General features: G+C 42.1%; 2 protein-coding genes and 1 long non-coding RNA gene across 7 annotated transcripts in view; 1 reads left to right on the top strand and 2 right to left on the bottom strand.

The window, feature by feature from the left end:
• Positions 1-3931, top strand: part of ABCA1 (ATP binding cassette subfamily A member 1) — a 91763-nt gene extending 87832 nt beyond the window's left edge. For all 3 annotated transcript variants that reach the window (XM_085042992.1, XM_085042990.1, XM_085042991.1), the window contains exons 48-50: positions 4-96; positions 278-521; positions 724-3931. In XM_085042992.1, the coding sequence (XP_084899118.1) occupies positions 4-96; positions 278-521; positions 724-864 (478 nt within the window). In that variant the 3' untranslated portion in view covers positions 865-3931. The remainder of the gene's footprint in view (positions 1-3; positions 97-277; positions 522-723) is intronic.
• A 2225-nt stretch (positions 3932-6156) lies between these two features.
• NIPSNAP3A (nipsnap homolog 3A) lies at positions 6157-14831 on the bottom strand. Of its 2 annotated transcripts, none has more exons than XM_085042285.1 (6): positions 14757-14831; positions 11998-12199; positions 9330-9491; positions 7661-7810; positions 7193-7279; positions 6157-7082 (listed from the first exon to the last, which is right to left on the bottom strand). In XM_085042285.1, exons 1-6 carry the CDS (start codon positions 14814-14816, stop codon positions 7006-7008), a joined length of 738 nt encoding a protein of 245 aa, XP_084898411.1. In that variant the 5' UTR covers positions 14817-14831; the 3' UTR covers positions 6157-7005. The 2 variants fall into 2 exon arrangements, with proteins under 2 accessions (XP_084898411.1, XP_084898410.1); XM_085042284.1 differs by lacking the exon at positions 14757-14831 and adding an exon at positions 14193-14384.
• Positions 14832-21016: 6185 nt separating this feature from the next.
• Positions 21017-25321, bottom strand: part of LOC146424654 (uncharacterized) — a 37911-nt gene continuing 33606 nt past the window's right edge. Inside the window, exons 3-4 of one of the 2 annotated variants that reach the window (XR_014846741.1) lie at positions 22663-22776; positions 21017-22438 (exon numbers count right to left, since the gene is read on the bottom strand). This is a non-coding gene — a long non-coding RNA (uncharacterized LOC146424654). Of the gene's footprint in view, positions 22777-25321 lie in introns of both variants that reach the window. The other variant, XR_014846740.1, reaches the window with a different exon arrangement.

Below are 25321 nucleotides of genomic sequence, written 5' to 3'. Positions count from 1 at the left end.
CAGCATGGAAGAATGTGAAGCCCTGTGCACTCGAATGGCGATAATGGTCAATGGGCGATTCAGGTGTCTGGGCAGTGTCCAGCATCTAAAGAACAGGTAGGTGTTTTCTTTTCACTTACACCACAGAGATCTCTGCATTTTTAGGGAGATACAATTAGGGTTAGTTCCTCATGCAGCATTTCCATTGCTATTCTGACTATGGAAAATGCTGCTGAATTTTTAGCCTCACTTGTATTTCAGAAGCACTTAACTCTTGTGGTGACATTTTTGTTTGCAGGTTTGGAGATGGTTACACCATAGTGGTGAGAATTGCAGGGGCAAACCCAGACCTGAAGCCTGTTGAGGAGTTCTTTGGGCATGCCTTCCCTGGAAGTGTCCTGAAGGAAAAGCATCGGAATATGCTGCAGTACCAACTTCCCTCTTCACCATCCTCCCTGGCCAAAATATTCAGTATTCTCTCCCAGAACAAAAAGAGACTCCACATAGAAGACTACTCCGTTTCTCAGACCACACTTGACCAAGTAAGTTTTTAGTAGCTTGGATACCAAGAACTTCTTTGTGCAGAAGTAGGAGTAAATCCACCAATTTAATGGACCTATCTTTTAAGGACTGTATTAAGAGTACTGAATGCCAGGACTGTTTCAGGATGCCCAGTGCTTCAAATACCACAAATTAATGAAATACTGTGGTGATGTGTGACATGGCCTTCCTTTTTTCTTGTAGGTTTTTGTAAATTTTGCTAAGGACCAAAGTGACGACGACCATACTAAGGACCTGTCATTGCACAAAAACCAGACTGTGGTAGACATTGCAATCCTTAACTCCTTCCTGCAAGATGAGAAGGTAAAGGAAAGTTGTGTGTGAGCCAATTTCATCAAAGAAATGACGAGCTGAATGCAAACTTCCTTTTCCTGGGATAGGATACTCCCAAAGAAGCTAGAGGAAAAGCAACTGGACACTCTACTGATAACCATTCAATGCAATGCAGTTCAATGCAAAGAAAACAATTCCTTTACAGGGGCAGTGCCTCATGGAGTCGTCTTGTACTGTTCTCAAGTGAAAGACTTGAACTTAGCTCATTACAGTATAACTCTGAAGCTGTGGTAAAGCACCCACTAGATGCTGTGGGCTTTCAACCATACTGTATCTTGTTCTGTACAGTATGTTTTTATTAGGGTTGCTAAGATAATTCATTGAGGAATCATGGCCAGTGGTTATTTACAGATATTTCAGACATGCATGTTTTAGTCTTTAGAACATTCATGTCAGGAGTGGGAATTTGCTGGTGCTATATCCATTGCTGGCAATGAATGCACCAAAACAGTCAGTGGCAAGAAAAGTCACCACCAGTGCTGTAGCCCCAGGCTGTGAAAACTTACCTCACCAGCTGGCTTTTTCTAAACTGGTGTAGGTTGGTGGTGGCAAATCTGAGGCCACAAAGCAGTACTGTGCAGATGGGATGGCAAGAGACAGGCTATCATAACCATACATCATCAGCAAGTGGTGATATGCAGAACTGTGAACCCTCCAAATGCATGATTGTCCCACCAGCATCACAATCAACAACATACTGACTAGGTGTTTGTGCAGTTAAGTACTTTCCTGCTCCTTTGAGGTACTGTCGCAGCTGCATGAACGTCTAGTAGGAAGAAGTGGGTGAGAAGCAGACCTAGGGTTTGGACCACAGCAGCAAACTCAGTAGTTGTACAAGCTGCTAATGCCAAGAGCAACTTCTAAATCATGAGATACCACTCAGATTTGTAATATCTGCTCTTTAACCCCTGCTTTGCACCAGAAAGGTACCCATCATCTGGAATTATTGCTTAGCACAAGCATGTGGCTCTTTCTGGCTTTGCCAGATAAAACTAGAAACAAGATGTAGATTTTTTTTTTAAACAGTATTATTTATGACTTTAAATAGGTAGGTAGCATAATTAGGGATTGAAAATGCTTTCAGTTGATCTTTGTAGCCACGGTATTTCTTTACATTATGCCTGTAATGCTATGCTCTCTTTCTATCCATTTGGTGGATAGCTGCATTCATGATCTGACCACTTTCCAGATTCTAGCAATCAGCTGCTCTCTGCAAACAACTGCAAGTTGTTCACCTAAAATTTTCCTCTTTGGAAACTGGTATAACATTAATGTGTAAGTTTCTGCTTCTGTTGTGCAGTGTAGTTTCAGTCATTAGCTGATCCCTAACTGGAGAATACACCCTTATTATACATGTGACAAACAACTGTTTCAGTAAAAATCCCTCTGAAAACCAAGAGAGTTCAAAGTAACAGTGCTACAGTCCATCAGTCAGTTTTTAAGTTTTATAAAGCCAGACTAATATTAGAGGGGAAATTATATAGCAAGAACAACCAATTTTTGTTCACATTGTACAACGGTCATGGGAGAGTATGCTTTTAGGGCCCCTCTGTGTTGCTTTTACATTCGAAAATTGGTTCAGTAATGTGGTTTGAACACAAGTGCAGTTCCTGAGCTATTCATGTATGTCATGCCTCTGCTTTAAATACCCACAGAGGTTCTGCACTCATTTTGATGCTACTCCATGAATCAATCATGGACCATTTTCTTCTGTGAATGACCATAGCAGCCCAGCAAACACTTAAGAGGCTGGCATTAGCCTGAAGAAGATTTATTACATATTTCCAAGAATACTTGGTAACACTGACCAACTCAACTTTTTTAAAACATCGTTAAAACAAGTTCCCTGTCCGTCTGTGTCCTGCCTTGAGGTAAAGTAAGAGCTTATTACAGGCTCTGCTGAAGTGCCTTTTTCATACTTTTTTTTTTTTTTTAATCTGTATAATTCATTGCTAAGGGGATTGAGAAAAGGAGTGTAAAGGGGATTGGTATACCTCACTTAAAACATGCTTTGTTATTACCTTTATGGCATCGTCACTCTATGGGGATGAGTTACAGGGTGATGAATACACCACACTTCCAGGTGCAGAAACAGCAGAGCTACAGCCATGACTACTCCTGAACAGGCTACAAGTATGTCACGGTATCATTGAAACAGGTAGCATGGACTGGAGGCTTGCCACTGCTAAAAGTCACTATTACAAATCAGCATTAAATAACTGAAGTGAAGTGCTAAAGTTTTGCACTGCACCAAACTAGTGCATGTAGAGCTAGAACGAGTTCTAGGAGGATTCAGATTTGATCCTGAAAGGGCTGTGGTTTGCTGTTGGTAACTGCTCATTTAAATTAATGTATCAGGAAATAACAGTTACATGGTAATACACTTTCCTTAGCCCACCAAAAAGATGATTGATTCCTACTGCCCCATGACTGTCATGCTTACAGGGTCTGCTGACAAAATGTTGCAGTAAATGTGGTTATTAACTTCACAGCTCTGACCTACATTTTATGTACTGAACAGACAGCATAATGCAACACTGGCGTGAAGATTTGTCATGGAATACGTTCAGACAGCCACAGATTTACTCATTCAGTTATGTGTTGGGGAAAAATCACTCTAGAGTCACACACGTATGAACCACTCTTGATAATGAAACTGCACTGAGGTGTTAACTTATTTTAACTTCAGTACTATTGACATGTTGTATCCCTCATTGTAGTACATTTGTATTTCAGTAAGGAGTTGTTGTACTTTCCCCATGGTTAAACAACCACTTTGTGCTTATCTTTCCCTCCTGAATTATGGTTGGTCCTTCGTTCCAAGCACTTTATGCTATCTGTAATGGGATCTATTTTTGCACTGGAATATCTGTTAACTTTGCAAAAATCTAGAGAGATTTCACAACTGAAATATCTAAGTTAAATCCTTAAATGGACATTTTCATTAAAGGCAAAAAAAAGGTATATATATTTGTATTTGCTAATATCTGTTATGTGAAGTATTAAAAGGCACTCTAATTGCCTTGTATTAAGTAAAAAATAAAGTTGTTGTAGCACCGTTGGTCTTCACAAGTGTAATTTTTGCATTTGTTATGAGGAATGCTGCTAGAATCTTGTTTTGCCTGGTTTTGTTTTCTTGTGAACTTCAATGCAGTAGCTCTAAAAATTAGCATGGAGTAGATACACTGTTTTCAGGTAAATGAGGAGATCCAAGATTTGAAAGGTAAGTTCTACTTTAAAGTTAGTAAATAAAAAGGTCTATAGCAAGTGATTGGTTAACTGTCAAATCCAACTGCAAAGCATAACAAAATCCTCTGGATGTTTAAATCCCAACCCAAGTACCTACCTCTGTAATAAAAATTCAGAGATGCGACTTGCAACTGTTGCTGATTGCTGCTCCTTTCTAAAAACACCCTATACACTAGGCTGATTTTGAACAGCAGTTTACAAATGAAAGCAGAAAAACAGTGTGATTGCTCAAGGAAAAGCTGATACGAAAATGTCTGCTACTGCCTATACCATCACTATCAACCAAGTTCCAATATCCAACCAACTCTTCAAGTTAAACTCATCAGGAACATTCATCCTGAGATAAGAAACCAGTTAAATTTTCACAGAATCACAGAATATGCTGAGTTGGGAGGGACCCTCAAGGATCATCCAGTCCTAATCCTGGCCCTGCACACCATCATCCCCCAGAGTCACATCCTGTGCCTGAGAGTGTTGTCCAAATGTCTGTTGAATTCTGTCAGGCTGGTGCTGTGACTACTTCCCTGGGGAGCCTGCTCCAGTGCCAGAGCACCCTCTAGGTGAAGGATCTCTAATATACAACCTTAACCTCCCCTGACACAACTTCATGCCATTCCCTCAGGCCCTGTCCCTGGGTATCAGAGAGAAGACATCAGTGCCTGCCCCTCCTCTTCCTCTCAGGAGGAAGTTGTGGAGTGCAATGTGGTCTCCCCTCAGTCTCCTCTAATCTGAATGAACCACATGACCTCAGCTGCTCCTCATACAACTTCTCCTCGAGGCCCTTCACCATCTTTGTTAGCCCTCTCTAATAATGTCTTTTTTACATTGTGGCACCCAAAACTGCCCCCAGCACTGGAGGTGAGGCTGTCCCAGTGCAAAGCAGAGCAGGACAATCCCTTCCCTTGCCCAGTTGGTGATGCTGTGCCTGATGCACCCCAGGACAGGGTTGGCCTTCCTGGCTGCCGGGGCACTGCTGGCTCAAATTCAACTTGCCATCGACCAAAAACCCCAGGTGCCTTTCCATGCTGCTGCTTTCCAACATCTCATTCCCCAGTCTGTCTGTACACCCAGGAGTGCCCCATCCCAGATGCAGAATCTGGCACTTTCCCTTGTTGAACTTCATATGATTGGTGATTGCCCAGTCCTCTTAGTTTCTTTGGCTTTCTGTTTTAATCCAGTGTCTAGCTGGCACCTCAGGATAAAGCACACCTCTAACATCTTGAATATTCTTTACTCTCAATGCTGGTGTTAAAGAAGATAGTTTTAATTAAAAAAAACAAAACAACCAAACAAAACCCCAGTAAAACAATTTTCACATTCAAATAAAAAAAAGTCTTTTTAACTCTCTCCCCAATTTTCAGCCAATGTTTTTGTTATTAAAGTCTTCCTTTGAAAGAACCCAGTGTAAGGCAACGTTCTGAATAATACGATGGTTCGTGAGCTGTTTGTGCCTTAAAAAGTTGATTTGTAAAATGTGGGACAGTGGTCACTGAAGTAGTGTTTGTTCCACCCTGAGACTGCTAAACATGGCTTTGTTGGAGGGAGTAATGTATGATGACATGGGAGCTAGAAACTGTTACATTCCCTAAACTACAGCAGCCAGATTCCAGCCCCCCACTTTGGACACAAGCATAATTGCCTAGAGATGGTTTTAGTGCTTTCTGTGAGATCTTAATGCACTTCAAAGAAGCAGTAATCGTTAGGCAAACTGCACAAAGATACTTCAGTAGAGAAATCAACTGCTTATTGCAGGTCCATAATTTACACATAGAAAAGCCTCCCAAGTGCTCTGCAATTTATAGTCAATACCTATAAATTGCAGAAGAGGGTGCTCTGTACCACTGTACGTGGAAGTCTCATTTCTCAGCCCATGTGCCCTCTGCCCTATTGCTATTCACTCTAGATTACTGTTTCTAAAGCAACTCCTTGTTGACCAAAAGGCAAGACCTGTAAAATGAATATTGTACTTGGAGAATGCAATTTATCATTTCATACTTGAAAAAGAATAAGAGCTTGAGCCATAAAAAACAAAAATTAAAGCTTTATGCTCATTTATTTAGCTTTCAAGAGTCTGACAAAACGTATTTTAAAGAATGCAAGCACATGTAGATCAGTTGAGTCTGATGACACAATTGAACAAGAAGGGTTCATCAGCTTTATCACTCTACACAAATATTAAAATACCCAAGGCAAAGCTTATTAGGGTAATTCACAGTTTTGAGGCAGTGTTTAATGAACAAAAAAAGGAAAAGGCTGAAGTGAACCATAACAAGCTATTAAGTAAAAAGTCTCATGGCAGAGCTCAATAGGATACACTACCTGATCAGCCCTACTGTAGCACCTAAGTGCAATTCCAGCAACATTGATTTTTCACATTGCCCAGAATTAATATAAAGCATCCCAATGAGAAGTCTGATTAAAACATAATTGGGTAAGATACATGTGCGAGCTTTCCTTCTTAAACTGTATGGAATAATTAAGAAGTGATAATTTTAAGAGGCATCAAAGTATGTTATGAAAATGATACCATCCCTGGCTGGAATGCTGGACAAGAGCACTTAACTTACTGAGTTTGAGAAGTGTTCTTGCTATGCAAAAAAGCATGAAGAACTTAGGGATTAAAATAAAAAATTGGTGAAGCATGGTTCGTGTCATGATATGGCCCAAGTTCTTCTTCCTGGAGATGTGGAACAATCACCATAAAGTTTTGTTTAGCAATTGGTATCAGAGTGCTGATTTATATTGCTAGTGATCAGCATTTTGCATCCATTTCTTGTCAAGTGAAGAACAGCTAAGGTCATAAGGGTTTGGGGATCCATGTCACTTGGTGACAGTACTTCCATCGTGTCTCTTCCGCCATCAGTTACATCCTTTAGAAGAAGGTTACTTCAGCGGTGAGCATTGCAGAGGAACAAGAAGTGCATTTTGCTGGGACTCCAAGAATCTGACACTGTCGCGCACTAAAATTAAATGCATGTTTAATTAAGACAGTATTCCAGTGAAAAGTAATATTTTTCTCAGCATGTGTGCAGGTAACATGAGTGAATTCTCTGGATCTATCATGTCTTACCAGCTGCTACGACTCTGGCATCTTCGTGGGCACGGTGTCTTCCTGCTGCCCGGTGATCTGCGCTCTCATTCCACCACAACACATGGACTGAGAAAGTACAAATAAACTCAGCTGAACACTGTTATGTTGCAATACAACCTGTACTGTAAGTCCAAGCAATTTGCCTTCACCTGCTACATGCCTTGCAGTTAGGAGAAACAATTCTCCTGGCATGCCAGCGATGGGATGATCTTTTACTGAGCCTTTACATGGTTTGACTTTAACATCAGACCTGAGAGTCTTTTAAGATTGTGGTAACTGGCTTAAGCCTATAACCCGATACACAAAGATGGGTTTAAGGACTGTTTACAGAACTTTGGTGATCCACACCAACATTTTCATCTGGCCAATCCTGATCTAGGATGGGGGCTTGCCCCTCTGCCTCTGCCCCTTCCCATGCCAAAGTCTGTATCAGAAATTGATGAGTACCTGTGTTAAGTAATCCATATTCTGTGTGGAAAACACCAATCAGCCTGGTATATCCTGTATTGATGTGAGCATTGATTGCAGCCCGAAATGCTTCACCCCACAATGCTGGCCCACCAGGCTTCATCTGGAAAGTGACCCATTCATATACCCCTAGAAGAAAAGGCAAACATTACCAAAAGGAAGGAAATACAAATTAATGTACCAGTTCTTGAACAGTGTGTCATGGCCACAGTGTATTTGCTGTGAAACCAGGATGACATTTCCCTGCCATTTGGGGACAGCAGGAAACTGCCCCTTCAACCCAACAGGCACAAGAACTCACAGCTGTAAGGGGCTCACAAGAGCACAGGCTAGTGAGCTAACTGCAGTTAGCTCAAGTGTAAATATAAGTACCACAGCCCTGAAGAACAGGTAGCTTCACACAGAGCTCAACTTAGCAATTTTCAAGGTTGCATGGAAATTTTGGGAGATTCAGACTACTTTGCAGAAATCACAAGTGCTCATACATGTTTGAGGGATTTGGGTGACTGCTCGAGCAATGCTGGGTGGTCTTTTCTAAGACTGGTGATATTTTTTGGCATTGAAGTGGTTTATGACATTACAAACCCCTTTGACTCCTGGCAGTTGGTCACAGTAAGATCTGACAGCATAACCAACACAGCAGAACTAGTTTAGTACCTCTGCTGTGCCAAGCAATCTCCCTTATTTGTAGAAAAATTGCATAATTTGCCAAGAAACTCCAGTCCTACTAGAAGTTACTTGTCTTCTTTCTGTTCAGGTAGTTACTTCAGATCACAATTTCTGACAAGGTAATAGAAAGTCAGACACTTGCTACTTGGCAGTGTCTGGTGTCGTTCTCCAGCAACGGGCTGGGGATAAACTACAACAATGTTTGAAAAGTCGTAACTCCAGATTTTAGAGAAAACTCAACTGCTTTCAAATTCAACTGCAGCAGCATAAAATTCCAAATCCTGGGGAAATTAAAAACAAAGATTACTGTATCTATACATGTGCTGAGGGCTGAAGCTGTTGCATGTCATTTCATGCAACAAGGTCTGCAAATGTTCATAAATTGTGGAACAGTCAATACTATTGAAATCAAATTTGCTACAGAATTAAAATACATAGGGACATGACTTTCACACCAAACCCATGTTACAAAGGCTACAAAGTATGTTTGTAATGTGTGTTACAAAGTATGCTTGACTTTCATGTATCTTTAAAAAAGTAGGGAATCTTTTAAACTACTACCGTGAGAGAAGCAGTAACATCAAAGCAAATTGAAAAGGGAAAAATCTCTGTGAAAGAGAACAATTTTCCAGGAAATGCCCTCTCACTGAAGGATAGACAAAGGAAGTCCAGGATGACTACTCTGACCACTACTATGGCATTGCCATTTTGCGCGTTCATTTAACATTAACAGCCTTAACGATCAGGATCATTAACAACTTATGGATGAGGACTCCAGTCAGTTATTGGTGTATGTTAGTGTCAAATCCCTCCTAAAAATTCTCTCCCTCATCTGTGTTATGTTACCTTTTCCACATGGGTGCACGTACATGCATTTGTTACATAAAGGTCATAAAACTATGCAATACCTGGTTTAAACTTTAAGTCCTTTCTTGTTAGTGTCAGTAACTTTAATCAGCCAAAGAGGAGATAAGCTCACCCCCTTCTTTTGGAGGCTTCCCAAGTTGACACCAGGGCACCAGATAAGCAACCTCATTGTGCTGCTTCTCTATGAAGGGGAGAACCACAGAGATGAATTTTCCCTGCCAGTCTTTGTCATTGGCTAGTGCCTGCCGGACTGCAGTTCTGTGAGCAAAATTATCTGTAAAAAAAGGGAAAAAAAACTATGAAGAAATGCACTTAATGTCATATTAGACACAATCAAAACATATAATTACAAGAGGGCAAAATATTTATCTCATTTTGAAACTAGTATTTTTCGACATCATATTAGCTTAAAGCAGATGTGGTGAGCTCCTTTTAAGTTCTGCAAAAATTCCTTTAAAAGCTTTTTTAGCTCTCAGATTAAAATGGATTCAAGCCAAATGAAATTTTCCAAGGAAGTTTACAAAAGAGTTAAAATAAGTTAAGTAATTCTACTGTTACACAGCAATGGAAGGAATTACTGGATGCGGCAACAGTTACCAAGGATAAGATTTGGAGAAAGAAAAGTGGAAGTGAAGTGGAAAAAAAAAATCGGGAGAATAGCCTACCAAGAGAAAAACTAATAAATGTGGTTTGGCTTATATAAAGTGACATTAAAAGTGCAGAAGTAATGCTTGTGTGTTCAGTTACATAAAAAAGATGCTAAATGCCCAAAAGCTAAACTTTTTCTTCTTTTTTTTTTCTTGAAGAAAAACAAATCCACTTAATTAAGGGCATCTGAATTTCAACTGCTCAGGCTGCAGTGGCATCTTAAGCAATATATTTATGTAGACTGCTCCCAGTATTACAAAAGAAAAAGCCAGCATCTCAGAATGGGAAGAACCTTGAGAAATACCAGTATCTTGGGACCAAGAGGTAAATAAAGTGATTATTTAAGCAGGGGTGTGATGAATCACGAAGGAAGGATGTTGTAAAGTTTCTTGGTTTATCACATCATAGTGTGGTCTCAGGGTGGAGGGTGGGGGAGGGAGATGAACCACCACAATTAGACATGTAAAACACTTGCTATGAAACAAAAAGTATAGGTTTTTCGTCAATTTTGGATTTTACAAGTTTCCCATAGATGATTTTTCTTTTTTTTATTTAGAGAGACTAACAATAGCCAAGACTAAAACATTCTGAGAAGTAGGACAATTTATAAATGCAAGTATTGTATAAAAAAATTGACAGATTAATGGCCCTGTCTTGAAGGAAAAAGAAGACATGGCTGCCCAGGTCATGAAAAATGCTGAGGTTCTCAGTGTCCTTTTTTGCCTTGGTATGTACTGGCAAGTGCTCCAGCCAGACCACCCAAGTCAAAGCAAGCAAAGGCAGGGACTGGGAGAATGAAGAACCTCCTGCTGTAGGAAAAGTTCAGGTTTGAGCCCATCTAAGGAACGTGAAGGTGTACAGGTCCATGGGACTTGATGAGATACATTCACAGGTCCTGAGGGAACTGGCAGAAGTGGCTAAGCCACTATTCATCATATTTGAGAAGTTAAGGCAAGCCATTTTTAAAAAGGGACATAAAGGAGAACTGCAGATCTACAGCCTGGTCAGTCTCGCCTCTGTGCCTGGCAAGATCAAGGAGCAGATCCTTCTGGAAACTATGTCAAGGCTCACAGAAACAAGATTTAGATTATATAGAATGAAGAAATTCTTCACTGTGAGAAATTATTCACTGGAGCAGATTGCTCAGAGAAGCTGTAGATGCCCAGTGCCTAGAAGTGTTCAAGGCCAGCCTGGATGGGGCCCTGCGTAATATGGTTGAGAGGAACCAAACCATTCTATGAGTCTATGATTCCATCATTCACCCCTCCAAAACAAAAGGGGTGATACATTAACCTAAACAGGTACTGTGAACATACTGGACTTCAATGAGCACACTGTCTCAACATGCAGATATAGCTGGACTGCAGCAGGTGTTCAAGGGGAATTATACCAGCATGACCCCACTCCTCTGTAACCCATGTATCAGCTTCCCTTAGGCTCCACAAAAACCACAGCCTATGCATCTACTTTTTGGTGTAATAGTAGCCTTCCTTGGCTGACCTGAACCTTCCATGTCAGCACCAACTCCAACAACGAAAAAAGTTGATTATACCGCAAAAAGCCTATTGCTAGCAAGGCTAAAGCTCCAACAAAACACTCTGGGCACTTGTGAAGTCAGACATGGTGGAGTGGCTTCTTATCTTGGTACAGGCCCACTGCAGAAGGATTTTAACCATGCAAACTGCATGCTCACTTTTTAATGGGTTGATTGTTACTCTGAGCTCAAATTGGAGTACAATTATCCATGAACATAAACACACATAGACTGCATGTGTGCGCGTAGTTCCTTTCTACCATTCATATTGAAAGTTTCAAGACATTTGTGAAACTGACCCTAAGTTAAAAACATTTACCATGAACAAAGCACTCTGCCACAGTTCCTCTATTATACCTGTTTTGAGCAGAAACTGCTGTTCAAGAACATTTGTAACTTTCTCATCCCAACATACCAAGTTGTTCTGACAAGCTCTGAAGTGCTCTTGTCACTACTCAGTACAGGAGCAATGTTTTGAGGGCACCTCCTTACAGTAAGAGCAACAAATAGAAGCCAGGTAAGCTCTCCCCTCACCTTCTTGCCTAGGAGACAGGGAACATACAGAGAGCAAAGCAATGCAAAGGGATGTTGACCGTACCATACTTCCAAATGTGAAACACCTTATTCATCGCTCCCAGCTCTGTGTACCAGAATCCCACCAGCTCCGAGTGAGCCGTGCGGAAGTGCATGTACTTGTTGACCAGTTCCAAAAACTCCTTCATCTTCGCTGGCTTAACTTCGTATGTGCGAATCTCATAGAAAATGCCATTATTTTGTCTGGGCCCTGTAGCAAGGCGTGCCTGAAAGAAAATAGTAAGAAAAATTAGAAGAAATAATTCTCAAGCCAGAAAGTTGTATTTTTTTAAATTAATGTGATGCTATAGAAGGATCTTTTACTGCAGGCTGGGAGAGGGGTACTTCCTTCATGTTGTTCACTACAAAAGAAGTGCCTTGTGACACTTTTCTTTGGAAATAGGTCCCATGCGCATTATTTGCTGCCACTCCTTTTGGTAATGCAACAGACTGTGATGTCTGTTTTATTTTTATTTGATGCCCTCAACTGTTTAATTATCAGCTCATAACAAAGCAGGATTTTCCTTTTCTCAATCCCTTCCTCAGGAAGTCAGCAGTAAGATGTATTTGGCTAAACACATTATTCAAAAGCAAGGTTGCTGGGATGCCACCAAAGAGGAAGCAACAGCAACATTTGCCCGTGTTATGCTTATCCAACCAACTCACACTACTGCATCGTGTTTTCCACTTACAATCTTATATCAGCATCAGCAAATTACATATTATTGGCAAAAGAAAGAAAAAGATACCAACACTTGGGAAAAGAGTAATTCATTCCAACACAGGATTGCTTAAGTCTGCATCCTAACCCTTTCTTGGCTGTTTCCCAAGGACTGGTCAAGAACAGTTTTTCTATTCCTGTAAGATGACCCTTTAAGAGTCCCAGACTAGGCGTACTTTTGCTACAGCCTCAATAACCTGTTGCTCACCTCTCAAGTAAAACACGAAAAATTAAGGCCAAAACACATATTTGGCCTTAGCCCATATTTGCACGGAGGCAGCTGCAAGATGGATTTTGGACATGTCTTATTTCACAAGAATCTGCAGGTACGTGCACCACGCAGCTCAAGCCACAGAACAGAATTGTTTCAGTTTGGAAATAACTTCAAGATCATCCTATCTACCCTCAATCCAGGTGTGCCATGTCCACCACTAAACCATATCCACCATGACATATCTACCTGTTTTCCGAACACTTCTGGAGCTAGTGACTCCACCACTTCCCTGGGCAGCCTGTTCCAATGCTTTACAACCCTTTCAGTGAATAATTTTTTCCTAATATTCAATCTAAACCTCTCCTGGTTTAGACAACTTGAGGCCACATCCTCTCATTCTGTGACTGGTTGCCTGGGAGAAGAGCCCGACCTCCCAGCTGGCTGCACTCTCAGGTCGCTCAGTACAGAAGGCCAAGGCCAAAGGCCTTGTTGCCCAATGGCCCTCTGCAGCACGACACACCTAGCATCACTTGCCACGAGTCACAGCTCCTTGCGGCTGTTATAAGCCCCTGCAAAATCCCGACCGAGTGGTGAGCCTGCAGAGTCGACCCATTACACACCGGATTTCTGTGGGAAAAGAGAGGCACTGATGCTTTCTAGTGCTTAAGCAAATACGGGGACACTGCAAGAACACTTCTGTTCCAGAGAAGGGCAGTAGAGCTGGCGAAGGGTCTGGAGTACAAGTCTTAGGAGGACAAGCTGAGGGAGCTGGGAGCGTTTAGCCCGGAGAAAAGGATGCTCAGAGGGGGCTTTATCACTCTCTACAGCCCCCTAAAAAGAGGCTGTAGCCGGGGAGGGTCGGCTTCTGCTCGCAGGCAGAGAACAGGGACAGGGTAAGAGGTCACAGTCTCAAGCTGCAGCAGGAAAGGTTCAGAATGGCCATCAGGAAGAAATTCGTGACAGAAGGGGTGACGAGACATTGGAATGGGCTGTCCAGGGAGATGGTGGAGCCGCCGTCCCTCGAGGGGTTTAAGGAAAGACTGGACGTTACACGTGGCGCCACGGTCTGGTTCACAGGGCTCGGGTGCTCGAGCACGGTTGGACCCGCTGATCTCAGCGTCCGGTCCCAAAGGAAAGCGCCCCGTGACCCGGGCACGGATCCCACGCCATTCCGGGCAGGGCTCGGGCCCGGCGCGCTCGTGCCCGCCCGCAGGCTCGTGACAGACGGTGTCGCAGCAGCGCCAGGCCCGCCCTGAGGGCATCGCCCCCCCCACTCCGCCGCTACCTGCGGGCCGGCAAGCGGCAGGGCCAGGCGGGCGGCGGCGGCGAGCGGGCGGCGGAGCAGGGACAGAGACAGCATGGCGGGCACGACCCGGGCGCAGACACCGCCCGAGCTCAGACACCGCCCCTCCGCCCGGGCCTGGCTGGGGGCCGCACGGCCGCCGACCTTCCCTCCCTCCCGCGGGCGGGGCGGCCGCTGAGACCGCCTCTGCAGCCCGGCCCGGGGCCAGCGCGCCGAGCCGAGCCACGCCACGGGGGGACGGGCGGGGGCCGGGCAGCTGGGGACGCGCAGCTGACGTGTTTGACGGTCGGCTGGAGATGGAGCACCGCGCAGCCGCTCGCTCGGCTTCCCCTCCCCTCTTCCTTTCTTATCCCCTCGCCTGGGTGGAATGGGGAGGTGACTCGAATTAAAACTTGTATGTTGACGTAAGAACAGTTTAGTAATCAAAATTAAGTAAAATACAATGTTTGTAATAACAGCAACAACAACAACAAGTGATGCACAATGCAATTGCTGACCACCCACTGACTGAGCCAGACTTCCCGTTCCTGAAACCAGATCGCCCACCTTTCCAGGTAACTCCCCCGAGCTCATACACCGGGCACGACGTCCTGTGGTGTGGAACATCCCCTTGGTCACTTTGGGTCACCTGTCCTGACTGTGCTCCCTCCCAGTTCCGTTTGCAGACCGCCTCCCTGGCAGAGCATGAGACAAGGGAAAAAAAAGTCTTTGACTTCGTTTAAATTACCAGGCATCAGCGCCTGAAATGTATCTGTGTCTCTGCCCATGCACCCGAATACAATAGAAAGTACCCTAACTCGCTGACGATACCTGGAATCTTGTTCCTCACATGCTGCCATGGGCCAAATCACCAAGTAAATCACCCACACCCCAGGTTCAAACTTCAAATTGATCAAACTGCTAACACGGATCCTCCTTTGCAGAATCAAATTTCAAATTCTGCAGATTACAAATCTTTCATCTGCAGTTCTCCTCCAAAAGAAAGTCTTTTTATGGCATTCTTCTGTAGAATTCTTTTGGGCAAATTCAGAGATGCCAGTGGTGTACAGCACCAAGAACTCTCACCCCATTATAGCTTTGAGCCCAACTGCATACTTCTTCCAACCACACAGTTACCACGGGACAGGATTTTGTGATGGCCAAGACTATATCTTCACAGGGTCAAATATTGACTAAGATGGACATAAAGATAAAATTTCCTCTGGTATCAGTGCAATCTAGAGTTTTTCCTGTGATTAACTGTTTACCTGTGAAATCAGCTCCTAGCAAAGGATGCTTTATGGAGGACTACCTAAACTAACAAGGTATCTTTTATGATTCCTCTTAAGAGGGGCAGCACATTCCTTCCTCTGCAAAATCATTCCATTGATTTTGAGGGTCTCTGCATGGAATGAAATGGGACAAGAGCAATTGTGAATTCATGCCTATGGAGCTTTCATGGTTTTTTGCCCAATAAACAAATTTTTTTTTAAAGACAAATTCAGTCAGAAATATTGTCTAAATTACAATAGATAGAAAAAAGTTGTTCTAACAAACATATTAAAAGAGTGTTGTGGAAAGAATGAAGCATCTACATTGTCTATATGTTATATGTTATTTTGCAAATGGTTACATTTGTTACAGTTTTTTTGCAGTATGACACGAAATAAGTCTCAGAATTTCTACAGCAGAATCACATAATCACAGAATAACATGAAGTGTGGTTACTGACACAGTTGCTGCTAGTTTCAAATTAGTTTAAAATGGAGGTTTTTTCACTTATGAACAAATCGTGTTTCAGCTGAAAGGAAGGAATGAGATGGCAAATTCCAAAATATTTAAACTACTCCATTGTTTATCTCATTATATGCTTGAAGTAATGCTCTTCATAACCATATTCCTTCACATTTTAAAGAGATTTTATTTTTATTGTTTGAATATTTTCTATGTTTGCCTTCTTATGAGTAAAGTCCACACAAGCCAGGATTTGAAGTGAGTAGTCATAAAAACATCTTGTTCTTGCTAACTGGAATAGTCAAGAAGAAGCTTTTGATTTTATATTCATTTTTGTGTGGTCAGGGAATACAAAAGTGAACATGATTTGCATAATTGAGCATAAGAGTTCAGAACAGTGCAGAGTTAAAATGTACAAAACTGCATTGGAATTCAGTGTCGGCCTGAAATGATTCCCTGAAACAAGTCAGCAAATGATTTTACACAGTGAGTAAATTTCAGAAAACTGCAGTAGAGGAAGTGACTAAGATAAAATTTGTTGAGAAGACTGTTCTTTCAGCTCTGCAATCTTGCCTGGAATTTGGGTTCACTATACTTCCTGATATTTTCTCATTCATATTCTTCTAGAAGGCCAGGGGTATCTCTGTTTTTCTGTGTGGATGTGGCAGAGACAGTGGTGAAGAGAGATGATTGTACCTCCAACTCCTGACTGCCACTAGAAAGTCTGTCTACCAATACACAGAACGGTGAACAGGAGCTGTGCTTCATAGACAGCTCACAGATGGTACTGAACATCTGGGAATGACAGTGTTGATCTTGTGGAAAAACTAACACTGAATAGTACCTGGTTTTTGATGGGAAGTTTTTCTTTTGGTACTGAATTTGTGAATCAAATGCAATGTTCAATTTATGTTTCTGTGACTGGCAGAGCTGCCCAAATACAAGAGGCTTATTAAAAATTGTTCTTACTGTTGGAAGGCAAAGATGCATGGAGGCAAAATATAAGATGGTGATTTGCACACGTTGTGCTCCTTGCATGAAACATTTTCATCCATTCTCATTTTCCCATGGTATAGGAAACACTTTTAATCTCATCTGTATGTGTCTTGTGAATGTGGGGAAGGACTGGGTTGTGGTTTTTTATTTGCTTTATACTCCATGTGAGAGGGTGGTAATGGAAGAAAGGTAACCATCTGTACCAAAAGATTTAATACTTCCAAAAGCAGGTTAAACTTCCTTTGTGATGTTTGCTTAAACACAGAGAAAGTAACTCAGAGTTTTGGAAAAGGAGAATGCACAGTACCTGTTCCTTAGCTAGAGGGATGTTCCCATTTGCAAATCACAACTTCCAGTTTCCTATTGTATGAATAATAAATCAAGGATATTTCCTTCTGTTTCTCCATAAACCTTTCAGCTTAAATTCCTTTCTCAGAAAGGCAGCTTTCAAAAGTACAGAAGGGTGTACATAGAACTCGCCATACATTTTCTTTCAGTGGCAGTAGGGTTCCCTTTACATAGTGCTATGCTGTTTATAGGCTTGAGAAAGGTGTGCAACAAGGTTGTTTAGTGTGTTTAGTGTGTTTAGTGTGTTCCACTATTAGGTTTTCACAAATCTCTCATACTGAGTGCTTCCCTTCCTCTCTCTCAATCTGCTGCTGAGTGAGCAAGCAACAAGTAGTTTCCTGCTATGCACACAAAGCAGCATTCCTGAATGTAATGCAGCCTCTTGGTATGTTCCCAGTAGGCCAGAACATGTAAATATCCTCTGGTTTTCATTCTCTCAACTGTTCCATATGAAAATCTGGATAACAACTTAGCAAACTTGGTATTTTCTTCCCTGTTTTTCCTAGCCAGTATGCATTCCTCACCTCATTAAAACAATCTGTATTGTGTATAAATATTTATTGTGTAGAACTGATTAGAATGCCTACAAGAACCAATGTCATCTTTGTTTAACAGTGGTAGGAGTCACGTTAGTGTCCTTTGTACCTAGGCCCTGGGGACGTGGTTGAACCAGAGTCATGTGCAGGTGCCCTACCAGGCAGTGAATGAGCATAGAGAAAATTGGTTCCATGTTTTTGCCTGGCCAGAGAAGGCAGTGGGAGAACAACACAGCACTTTATCTCTCTGAGAAGCAGATCTGTGTTGTTCCCTCTGGATTTATCCACTCCACACCCCAATATGTGTTGAGTTTTGGCACATCCCCTGACCACACCAGCATGGAGCCCATCAGCTGTCTTGGCCTGGCTGAGAGACTGTTGTCTTCCAGAGTTGCACAGGAGGAAGTAAAAGAGCAGAGCAGACACTTACGGCTATGTGTAAGGGGATTAGAGAACTGCTTCATACTGCTTGTGCTTTTTTAAACACTTAAGTCTGATGTTTGTCATCATGACACTTAGTGTCAATACTTATATCAAATCTTCGAGGAGATAAATTCTACTGTATCAAAATGCTCTGTGCTCATCTTTCAAGTAGCTGTAGCACAAACCTGGTAGCAGGCCATTATGTCCATTTGAATTACATTCAAAGGAAAACATTCATTTGTGCTGCCTGTTCTTTTTTTACAAGTCCTGTTTCTTACACACTTCGTTAATGGATTTTTCCTTTCTTTTATTTTTCCTAAGAAATCTGTAAAAGTTTTATGATTCCAGAAGAAGGGACATGTTAAAAGACAATACACACACACTGAAATTCTCCAGTTGTTTTTGTACAAATGGTTTTATTCAAAACTTCTGAATTATACATACTAAAAAGTTCTTTCCTGTCAAAAAAGGCCAAAAATATTACAGTATTTAAAAACTGTCTTAATTGCTTATGCTTATTACTTGACCACTGTAATTGCAGTTGTTCCTCTCAGAATATCTACTTGGGCTTTGTTAATGATATTTTTAAAAGCTGAAAGTGAAATATTCCTTTTAGTCAATCCATTTTTAGTTAATTGGGCAAAAACTGAATGCTCTGCTTGCATATCTCCACAGATGGGGTGACATAAGGCAGCTTCTGACACCGTAGATATTTAAAGCATGGTGCAGCGGAGAACTGGGAGGTCCTTGCTACAAAGAGCACTGAAAGGATTCAACACGAGATGGAGGTTTACATGCCGAAGACCTAGCTGGATTGACTTTTAATTTCACAGGTACTAACTAGCTCAATTAACATTTTTCCTAATAAAATTAAGACCTGAAAGGATGCTGATAAATCACCCAGATAGTCTCTCCTTAGTTAAAACTCCCCATAGGCTTCCCTTATTTGCTCTCTTTTATATGTGTGATAAGCTGTCCTCTGGAAGTGGAGAGGCAGATTTTCTCTAGGATTTAGCCAAAGTTGCACTTGTATTCTTGTCTCGAATGCAGCACCAATTTACACACTGACACAAGGTATTTTTGGTTTTTTTATTCTATTTTGTGCAAAATAGGGAGCTAGGTGGTAACCCACAAAAGGCTGGCTTCCGGATCATAAACATTTTACACCATTTGTGCATTTTAGCAAACAAAGAAATTACAGTTCACTGGCTACATGTTACAAAGTTCTCTTATTAATTAATATTGTATCTTCTACTAGTTAAATTATTCTCTTGCTTGTCATGATAATTAGCCCACATGCACAGATTTTCTCTTCTTTTGAGTTACTGGGTTTCTTTAGTTGGAGGGCTGTGAGTTGGTGGACTCAGTCTCACTCTGCCAGAATTACTTTTTACCCAGTTGTAGCTGATCTCAGCACAGTTGCTGTGTTTGCTTTATTAGTTTCTTCCTTATCTTAGGATTTCTGCCAAAAGTCCTTGTGGCACATAAATTCTGCTTTGTTTTTGTCCATTATCAGCAGTACATCCTTCTTTTCAAGCTTTGTAAACCTCCCACTAGCTCTGAGATCACTGAAGTTTGTCAAGCTTTAAACCTTAACAAGGCAGTTCTACCAACAAGTAATTTGTCTCTCTACACCTGGATAACATTCTGAACCCACGTTTTCTTGAAGAGAAGTGAATGTAAGATGGGATCTAAATACTGCTTTATGTCAGCCTCTAACATCTCTTGTATGAAAGCAGGTAAAGCCAGGTAGTGGAGATCATTATTTCAGGGCCACCCCAACATTCCTTGGGCAGGTCTTTTCTGTCTTCTACACAGAAACCTGGCCATCTTTAACTTGGAGAAATACTGTGTGGTTTCAGCTGAGGAACAATATTGTGCCTCCTAACATCCTAATCTTCCTGAGGTGTCTTGGATTGATGATATGATAATCCTTTATCCCCTATCGTTGGCTTATATGCCCAAGAAAGAAAAAAAATGTGTGGTCCTGTCTCTTTAACTGCACCCAGCCGCAGAGAGAAACGCGGGTTTTTTTGAAAACATTTTCCCCAAGCCTCGCTCCGGGGGAGGATTCGTCGCTCGGCAGAGACTGCATGCTGGACGGGGGTCGGAGTGAGCTCTGTTCCCGTTTTTTCCATTCTTCTTCTTTTTTCCTCGTTTGGACCCCTTCTCTTCGATCTGCTTTGCCACCCGGAGACCCAGGAGGGCCAGAGGACAGCAGAGCTCTCCAGGGAGCTCCACCCGGCCCCGGGTGGGGGGCGAGGAGGAGAGGGACTGCGTCTGAGAAAAGGACTTTTTATTCAGGTTGAATAACTGCCTTTCACCTTGTTTTTCCCCTTCCCCTGTGCCTTGTAGGGCACTCTGCGTGGTTTTGTTAAATAAATAGTTTTTTCTTCACTTTCATCTGAGAGGTTCTGTTGTGGGTGGGGGAGGGGGTGTCGGGGCCCTTCGCTCTCGGAGGAGAGAGTCTTATCATTAACCCGGGACATGAGGCCTTTTGCGATGGAGGAGACAAGCAAAAATATCCATTGAATCAGATTTTTATAAAGGAAGAGGGAGTCCAGTGTAAGACAGCTGACTGGAGAAAGCACCTTCTTATCTTGCAGTTTTATGCAAGGCCCAGCCCATACGTGGAGAAAAAACATAGTCCATTGCAGGCAAAACAAGTGGGGGGGTGGGGGTGCCAGACCCTTGCAGTGCCCCAAGTCTAAGGAGAGTACTGCTGATTTACTGTGGGACTCATCAACCTGGGTGGAGATCCACCAATGCTGGCACAGAGTAGGCATTTAATTTCTAGGCATTTTGTTCTTTATCTGTTCATCTGTAACCCACTGTAATACCAGTAATACTACTTATGACACTGACCCACGCATCCTGCAGCAAAAGTCGCAGTGGCTATGTTAATGAAAGGAACTCCCTGATAGCTACACTTGGCCTCCTTGGAGTTAGAGGCAGCAAGCCATGTTGCTGTGTTGTTTTGAGCAAGCTTCTCTGCCCTCATTCAGGTCCAGAGTTCAGGCTAAATTCCCAGAACGTTTTTCAAAAATGAAAATAAGTGAGTGAGATTTCTAAGCAAGGCTTAATAACTCCAGAAGCTCACCTTTCCTAATTATTTATGCATTTCTTAGATAAACATCTTTTACTTGTAGAAAAACAGCCTTGTCCCACTTGCCTGGAAGAGTTATTCCTTCTTCCACTCACTCTAAATAACCTCTTTCAGAACTTCCTTTGCCTGAAGTTGCACTGAAATGAGCACTGATAATAAGAGTCTGTTTCTGCCTTGGTTGCTCTTCCCTCAAGCTTTAAAAAACTTGCTTTTCTTGCTATTGCAAGATGAGAGGTCCCCTGTTATAAAATGTCTCATGCCAAAATTCAGGAGGCACTGCTGATATTCAAGGGTAATGATCTATGATGCTAATCACACGGGGCAAATTTGCAGTGGTACTTGTCAGCTACCTCAGCATTTTTCCAGCAAGGTGCCAGCCCTGTCTCTGTCCTTCTGATCTGAATCCTTGGGCAATGGGCACAGCTTAAGGCTGAACTACTTCATCTACCTGTGAGTGAGCTATGGTTAACACAGGTTAAACATGCTGAGCCGGGTATAGCTCAGTTAAATAAACCGATGGGCTAAGAGGATGGAGACCAGGAGCAGAACAGACAAGTTCTGCCACCATGCTCCTCAAAGCAATCCCTAGAGTGGTACTAGGCAGAGGAGCTGTGAGATTACACCTCAGCACTCCTGCTATCACACATATGACGGATATGAATTGAGTGGACGTGCAATGTGAAGAATGTTTCTAAGTGGGCTTGGCTTACCTGGGGATTGTTAACTCACATTGGTGCCCACTCCCTTTTACAAAAAAATACAGCCTTCTTTTTTGCTTGCTCACATCTACCTACATGAGACACATTTTTTCAATAAAGAGTAAAATCAAGTTCGTGTCTTTTAATATGCCCACACTATTTCAGAGCAGAAAATGTGGTGAAAGTGTGCTCTTTGTGAATATTTCTGCAGAGAGGTCTCTCTTAGAATTATATGTATTAAAACCAGAACAAATATAATCCTTCTTGTTTTAAGTTAGGAAATGTGAATGAAGCTTTGATATAGAGTCTCTCAGCTAGCACAACTAAGGGAAGGTGATTTTATGGAAGTTCCAGTCTGGAGAAAAAGTCTTATCAATAAATGTTTGAGTGGTTCCATGTAGATCTCTCCTATAGTGAAACAAAAATAAAAAATCAGCCTACCCTGGAAAAGATTCTGTTACTTGTAATCAACTTGTAGGAAGGAGGAACTTGTAGGAAGGTATACACCTACTATAGAGAGAATCCTCCCAGCAGGCTTGGATGGCTTGATATTGGGAAACTCATGGGTCACAGCAGCATTAGGCAAATTGGTTTAATCATTCACTTGGAGAGCTTCAAATATCAATACTTACCCAGGGGGTTCCTAGTATTCTGAAGTCCTGAACTTCCTCATGTTTTCTTGGAAGCTACTGATATCCCAACAGTTTGATGTAGTCCTCTTGAAGATCTCTGAATTTTAAAAACACCTGGAATATTGCAGAAAAAATTTAAAATAACTTCTAGGAGAGGACACCTGTCCACATGGAAGAATGTCATAAAAGTGAGCTCTTCCACCAGAAGTTATAACATCTGCACAATCTCCAGCTTTATGTTACTTTGGCCATCCTTTGCTAAGTAAAGCAATTTGTTATTTCTAGGTCTGTCAAGTGAAGGAGCTGTGAACTGGGATTCAATTTGCCCAGGATCAGACGGACTGGCCACAGCAGAACTTGAGTTTGCATCTAGGTATTTCTAGCTCCATGTCCCAGAAATTTAGTTTACAACCCAAAAACATTTTCTTCACACTTGGTGAGAGGTAGCTTCAGTAATCACTGCTCAGGTCTAATGAGAAGGTAGAGTGTTGCATTTTTGCTTTATCTGGCTGCTAGGCCTGTCTCAATACAAAAAAGCTACACAAGCATCAGGACTTACAGGGAATGCTGACAGGGAATGCTGAACAAAAGCCAGGATTGTTTCAATTTAGAGAAGAGGTAACTTGGGGGTCATACGATCCTTGTTCATGTAATTACAGGAGTGCTTCAGGAGAGAAATGTGTAATCTTTTCTCTCCACTGGATAAGATAAATGCAGCTGGCTGAAATTACAGGAAGGGAAATTTAGATTAGATGTTTTCCACTTGTTAAGACAGTGACACATTTGAAAAGATTACATGGGAGAAAGAAGGATATCCAGGCCCAAAAATAATAGGGATGGTTAAAATGGCATTCATGCATTCACACAGCTGATATGGGCTAGATTAGCATCTTCATCCTGTGAAATACGGACTACAGAGTAGCAGTCCATGAGACATACACAGCCCATGCAGCATGCAAGAGAACAGTTCCCTCAGTCTGCACCTAGCAGGGATGTTTCAGCCCTCTACCCCCTGCTTTGAGGCATTATTTGACATGGTGGGGGCAAAAATATGATTTTGTAAAACCTTGGTTGACACTTTGACCAAATGCTAAGTACTCACGTATTACCATCCCTGCTAATCACCCTCAGATTCTGTAATGCTTAATGGCTTGCAGCCTTTTCTTTCCTGAATAAAGGTTGTGACATTTTTGAACTACTTGACTTTCCATGTTCTCCCAATACATCTTCTCTACGAAAATGTCAATATCTGTGGGAAAGTAACTTGTATTTATACCTGATGATTTTTACAGTAGTTTGATAAGAGGCAGCTACTGCCAAGAGCCAGTTCTTTTTCACTGAGCCTTCTACATTTTGAGTGACTACCAAAACAATCAGGGATGCCTCCAGACTAAGCATTGCAAAGCAGCTCTGCCCCATATATGTCATGAAGAATTTCTTGCTGGGATCAATGCAGACTCAGGGAAGGATAAACAAGGGTGAATGCCGTGCCATAACTCAGCTCTGCTGATCTTTTCATTATTCCTTCTCTGTCTGTGATGTTGGGGCAGCAACCCAGGTGTTCACCAAAGAGCTGTGCTTTGGTAACCCGGAGCTCTTCCTTCTGCTAGCAAAGAGAATGAAGGAATCCTCTAGCTAGAGCTGGCAGATTTTGAAAGGTATCACTTGTGTTATTAGTGTTGAATCACCAAACTGTGGCCTTGTTTGCCTGCTGGCAGGGCACATGAATCACAAGGAACTTCTGCCAGTGGTTACAAAGAGTAGAACATTTTGTGAAGTCTCTCTTCCTACAGATTCACTCTTTTGGGCATAACTCATGCACTCGTATCAGTATTTCCCATATCCCATTCGTGTCCTGGTGAGTATCTCTGTCAGGGAAAAAAAGATGCCTAGCCCAGTGCTGACTTCTGCCCAAAGAGATGTACTTCTCCCTGTCTTTGCCTTGGAACAAGAATAAATAAAGTGCTGATTTCCATTAACTTAATTTTCCCTGAGACCTCTGTCCTACTTTTGTTTGAAAGTAGCCAGCCAGTTCAAAAGAGGCTATGGGAAGCAGACAGATGAACAAACAGATAACAAGCAGCATAACCCCAAAAGCTTTTGTTTTCTTAGAAAACCCAGCTAAAACAAGAACTGTTTAATCAAATCATTGCTACCTGTGTGTTGGTCACGTTAGACACTCAAGAGAAAGCCTGCATCTCAAAAACTATGGGGGACAAATCCAGCAGACTTCTTGGAGGAACACACACTTGGGGGAACACACACTATATGAATATGTTTATATTTTAATATTTATAGTATTTATATTTGTGTTTATATCTTTGATGAATATAAATTCCCTGTCCAGGCTGATTTGATTGTGGTGATCAGCAATGGTCAGCACTGCTCTCTGCTCTCAGTACTGCTTCAGCAGACTGTGGGAAGAGGAGATGAAGAGACCCTTGTGGCTGAAAGGCAGGACTGAGTACAGAAAGACTGGGGTTGGTCCCATCTGTGATGTTGCCTTCTTTTGGGACTAGAGGGAGAAGCTAAGGCAGTGGGTCTCAGGATATGGCAAGAGGGGAACCACAGAACCTTAATACAAAGCATTTCCTTCCAGGGCACTTTCATTAGCCTCCTTGTCATGTGTTTCATTGACACCTTAAAAGTTGACTTCCAA

Source organism: Lichenostomus cassidix, chromosome Z (genome assembly GCF_008360975.1).
Source record: "Lichenostomus cassidix isolate B80296 chromosome Z, HeHo_3.0, whole genome shotgun sequence".
In the NCBI taxonomy this organism is placed as follows: Eukaryota; Metazoa; Chordata; class Aves; order Passeriformes; family Meliphagidae; genus Lichenostomus; species Lichenostomus cassidix.
This window is presented reverse-complemented; position numbering and strand designations above follow the sequence as displayed.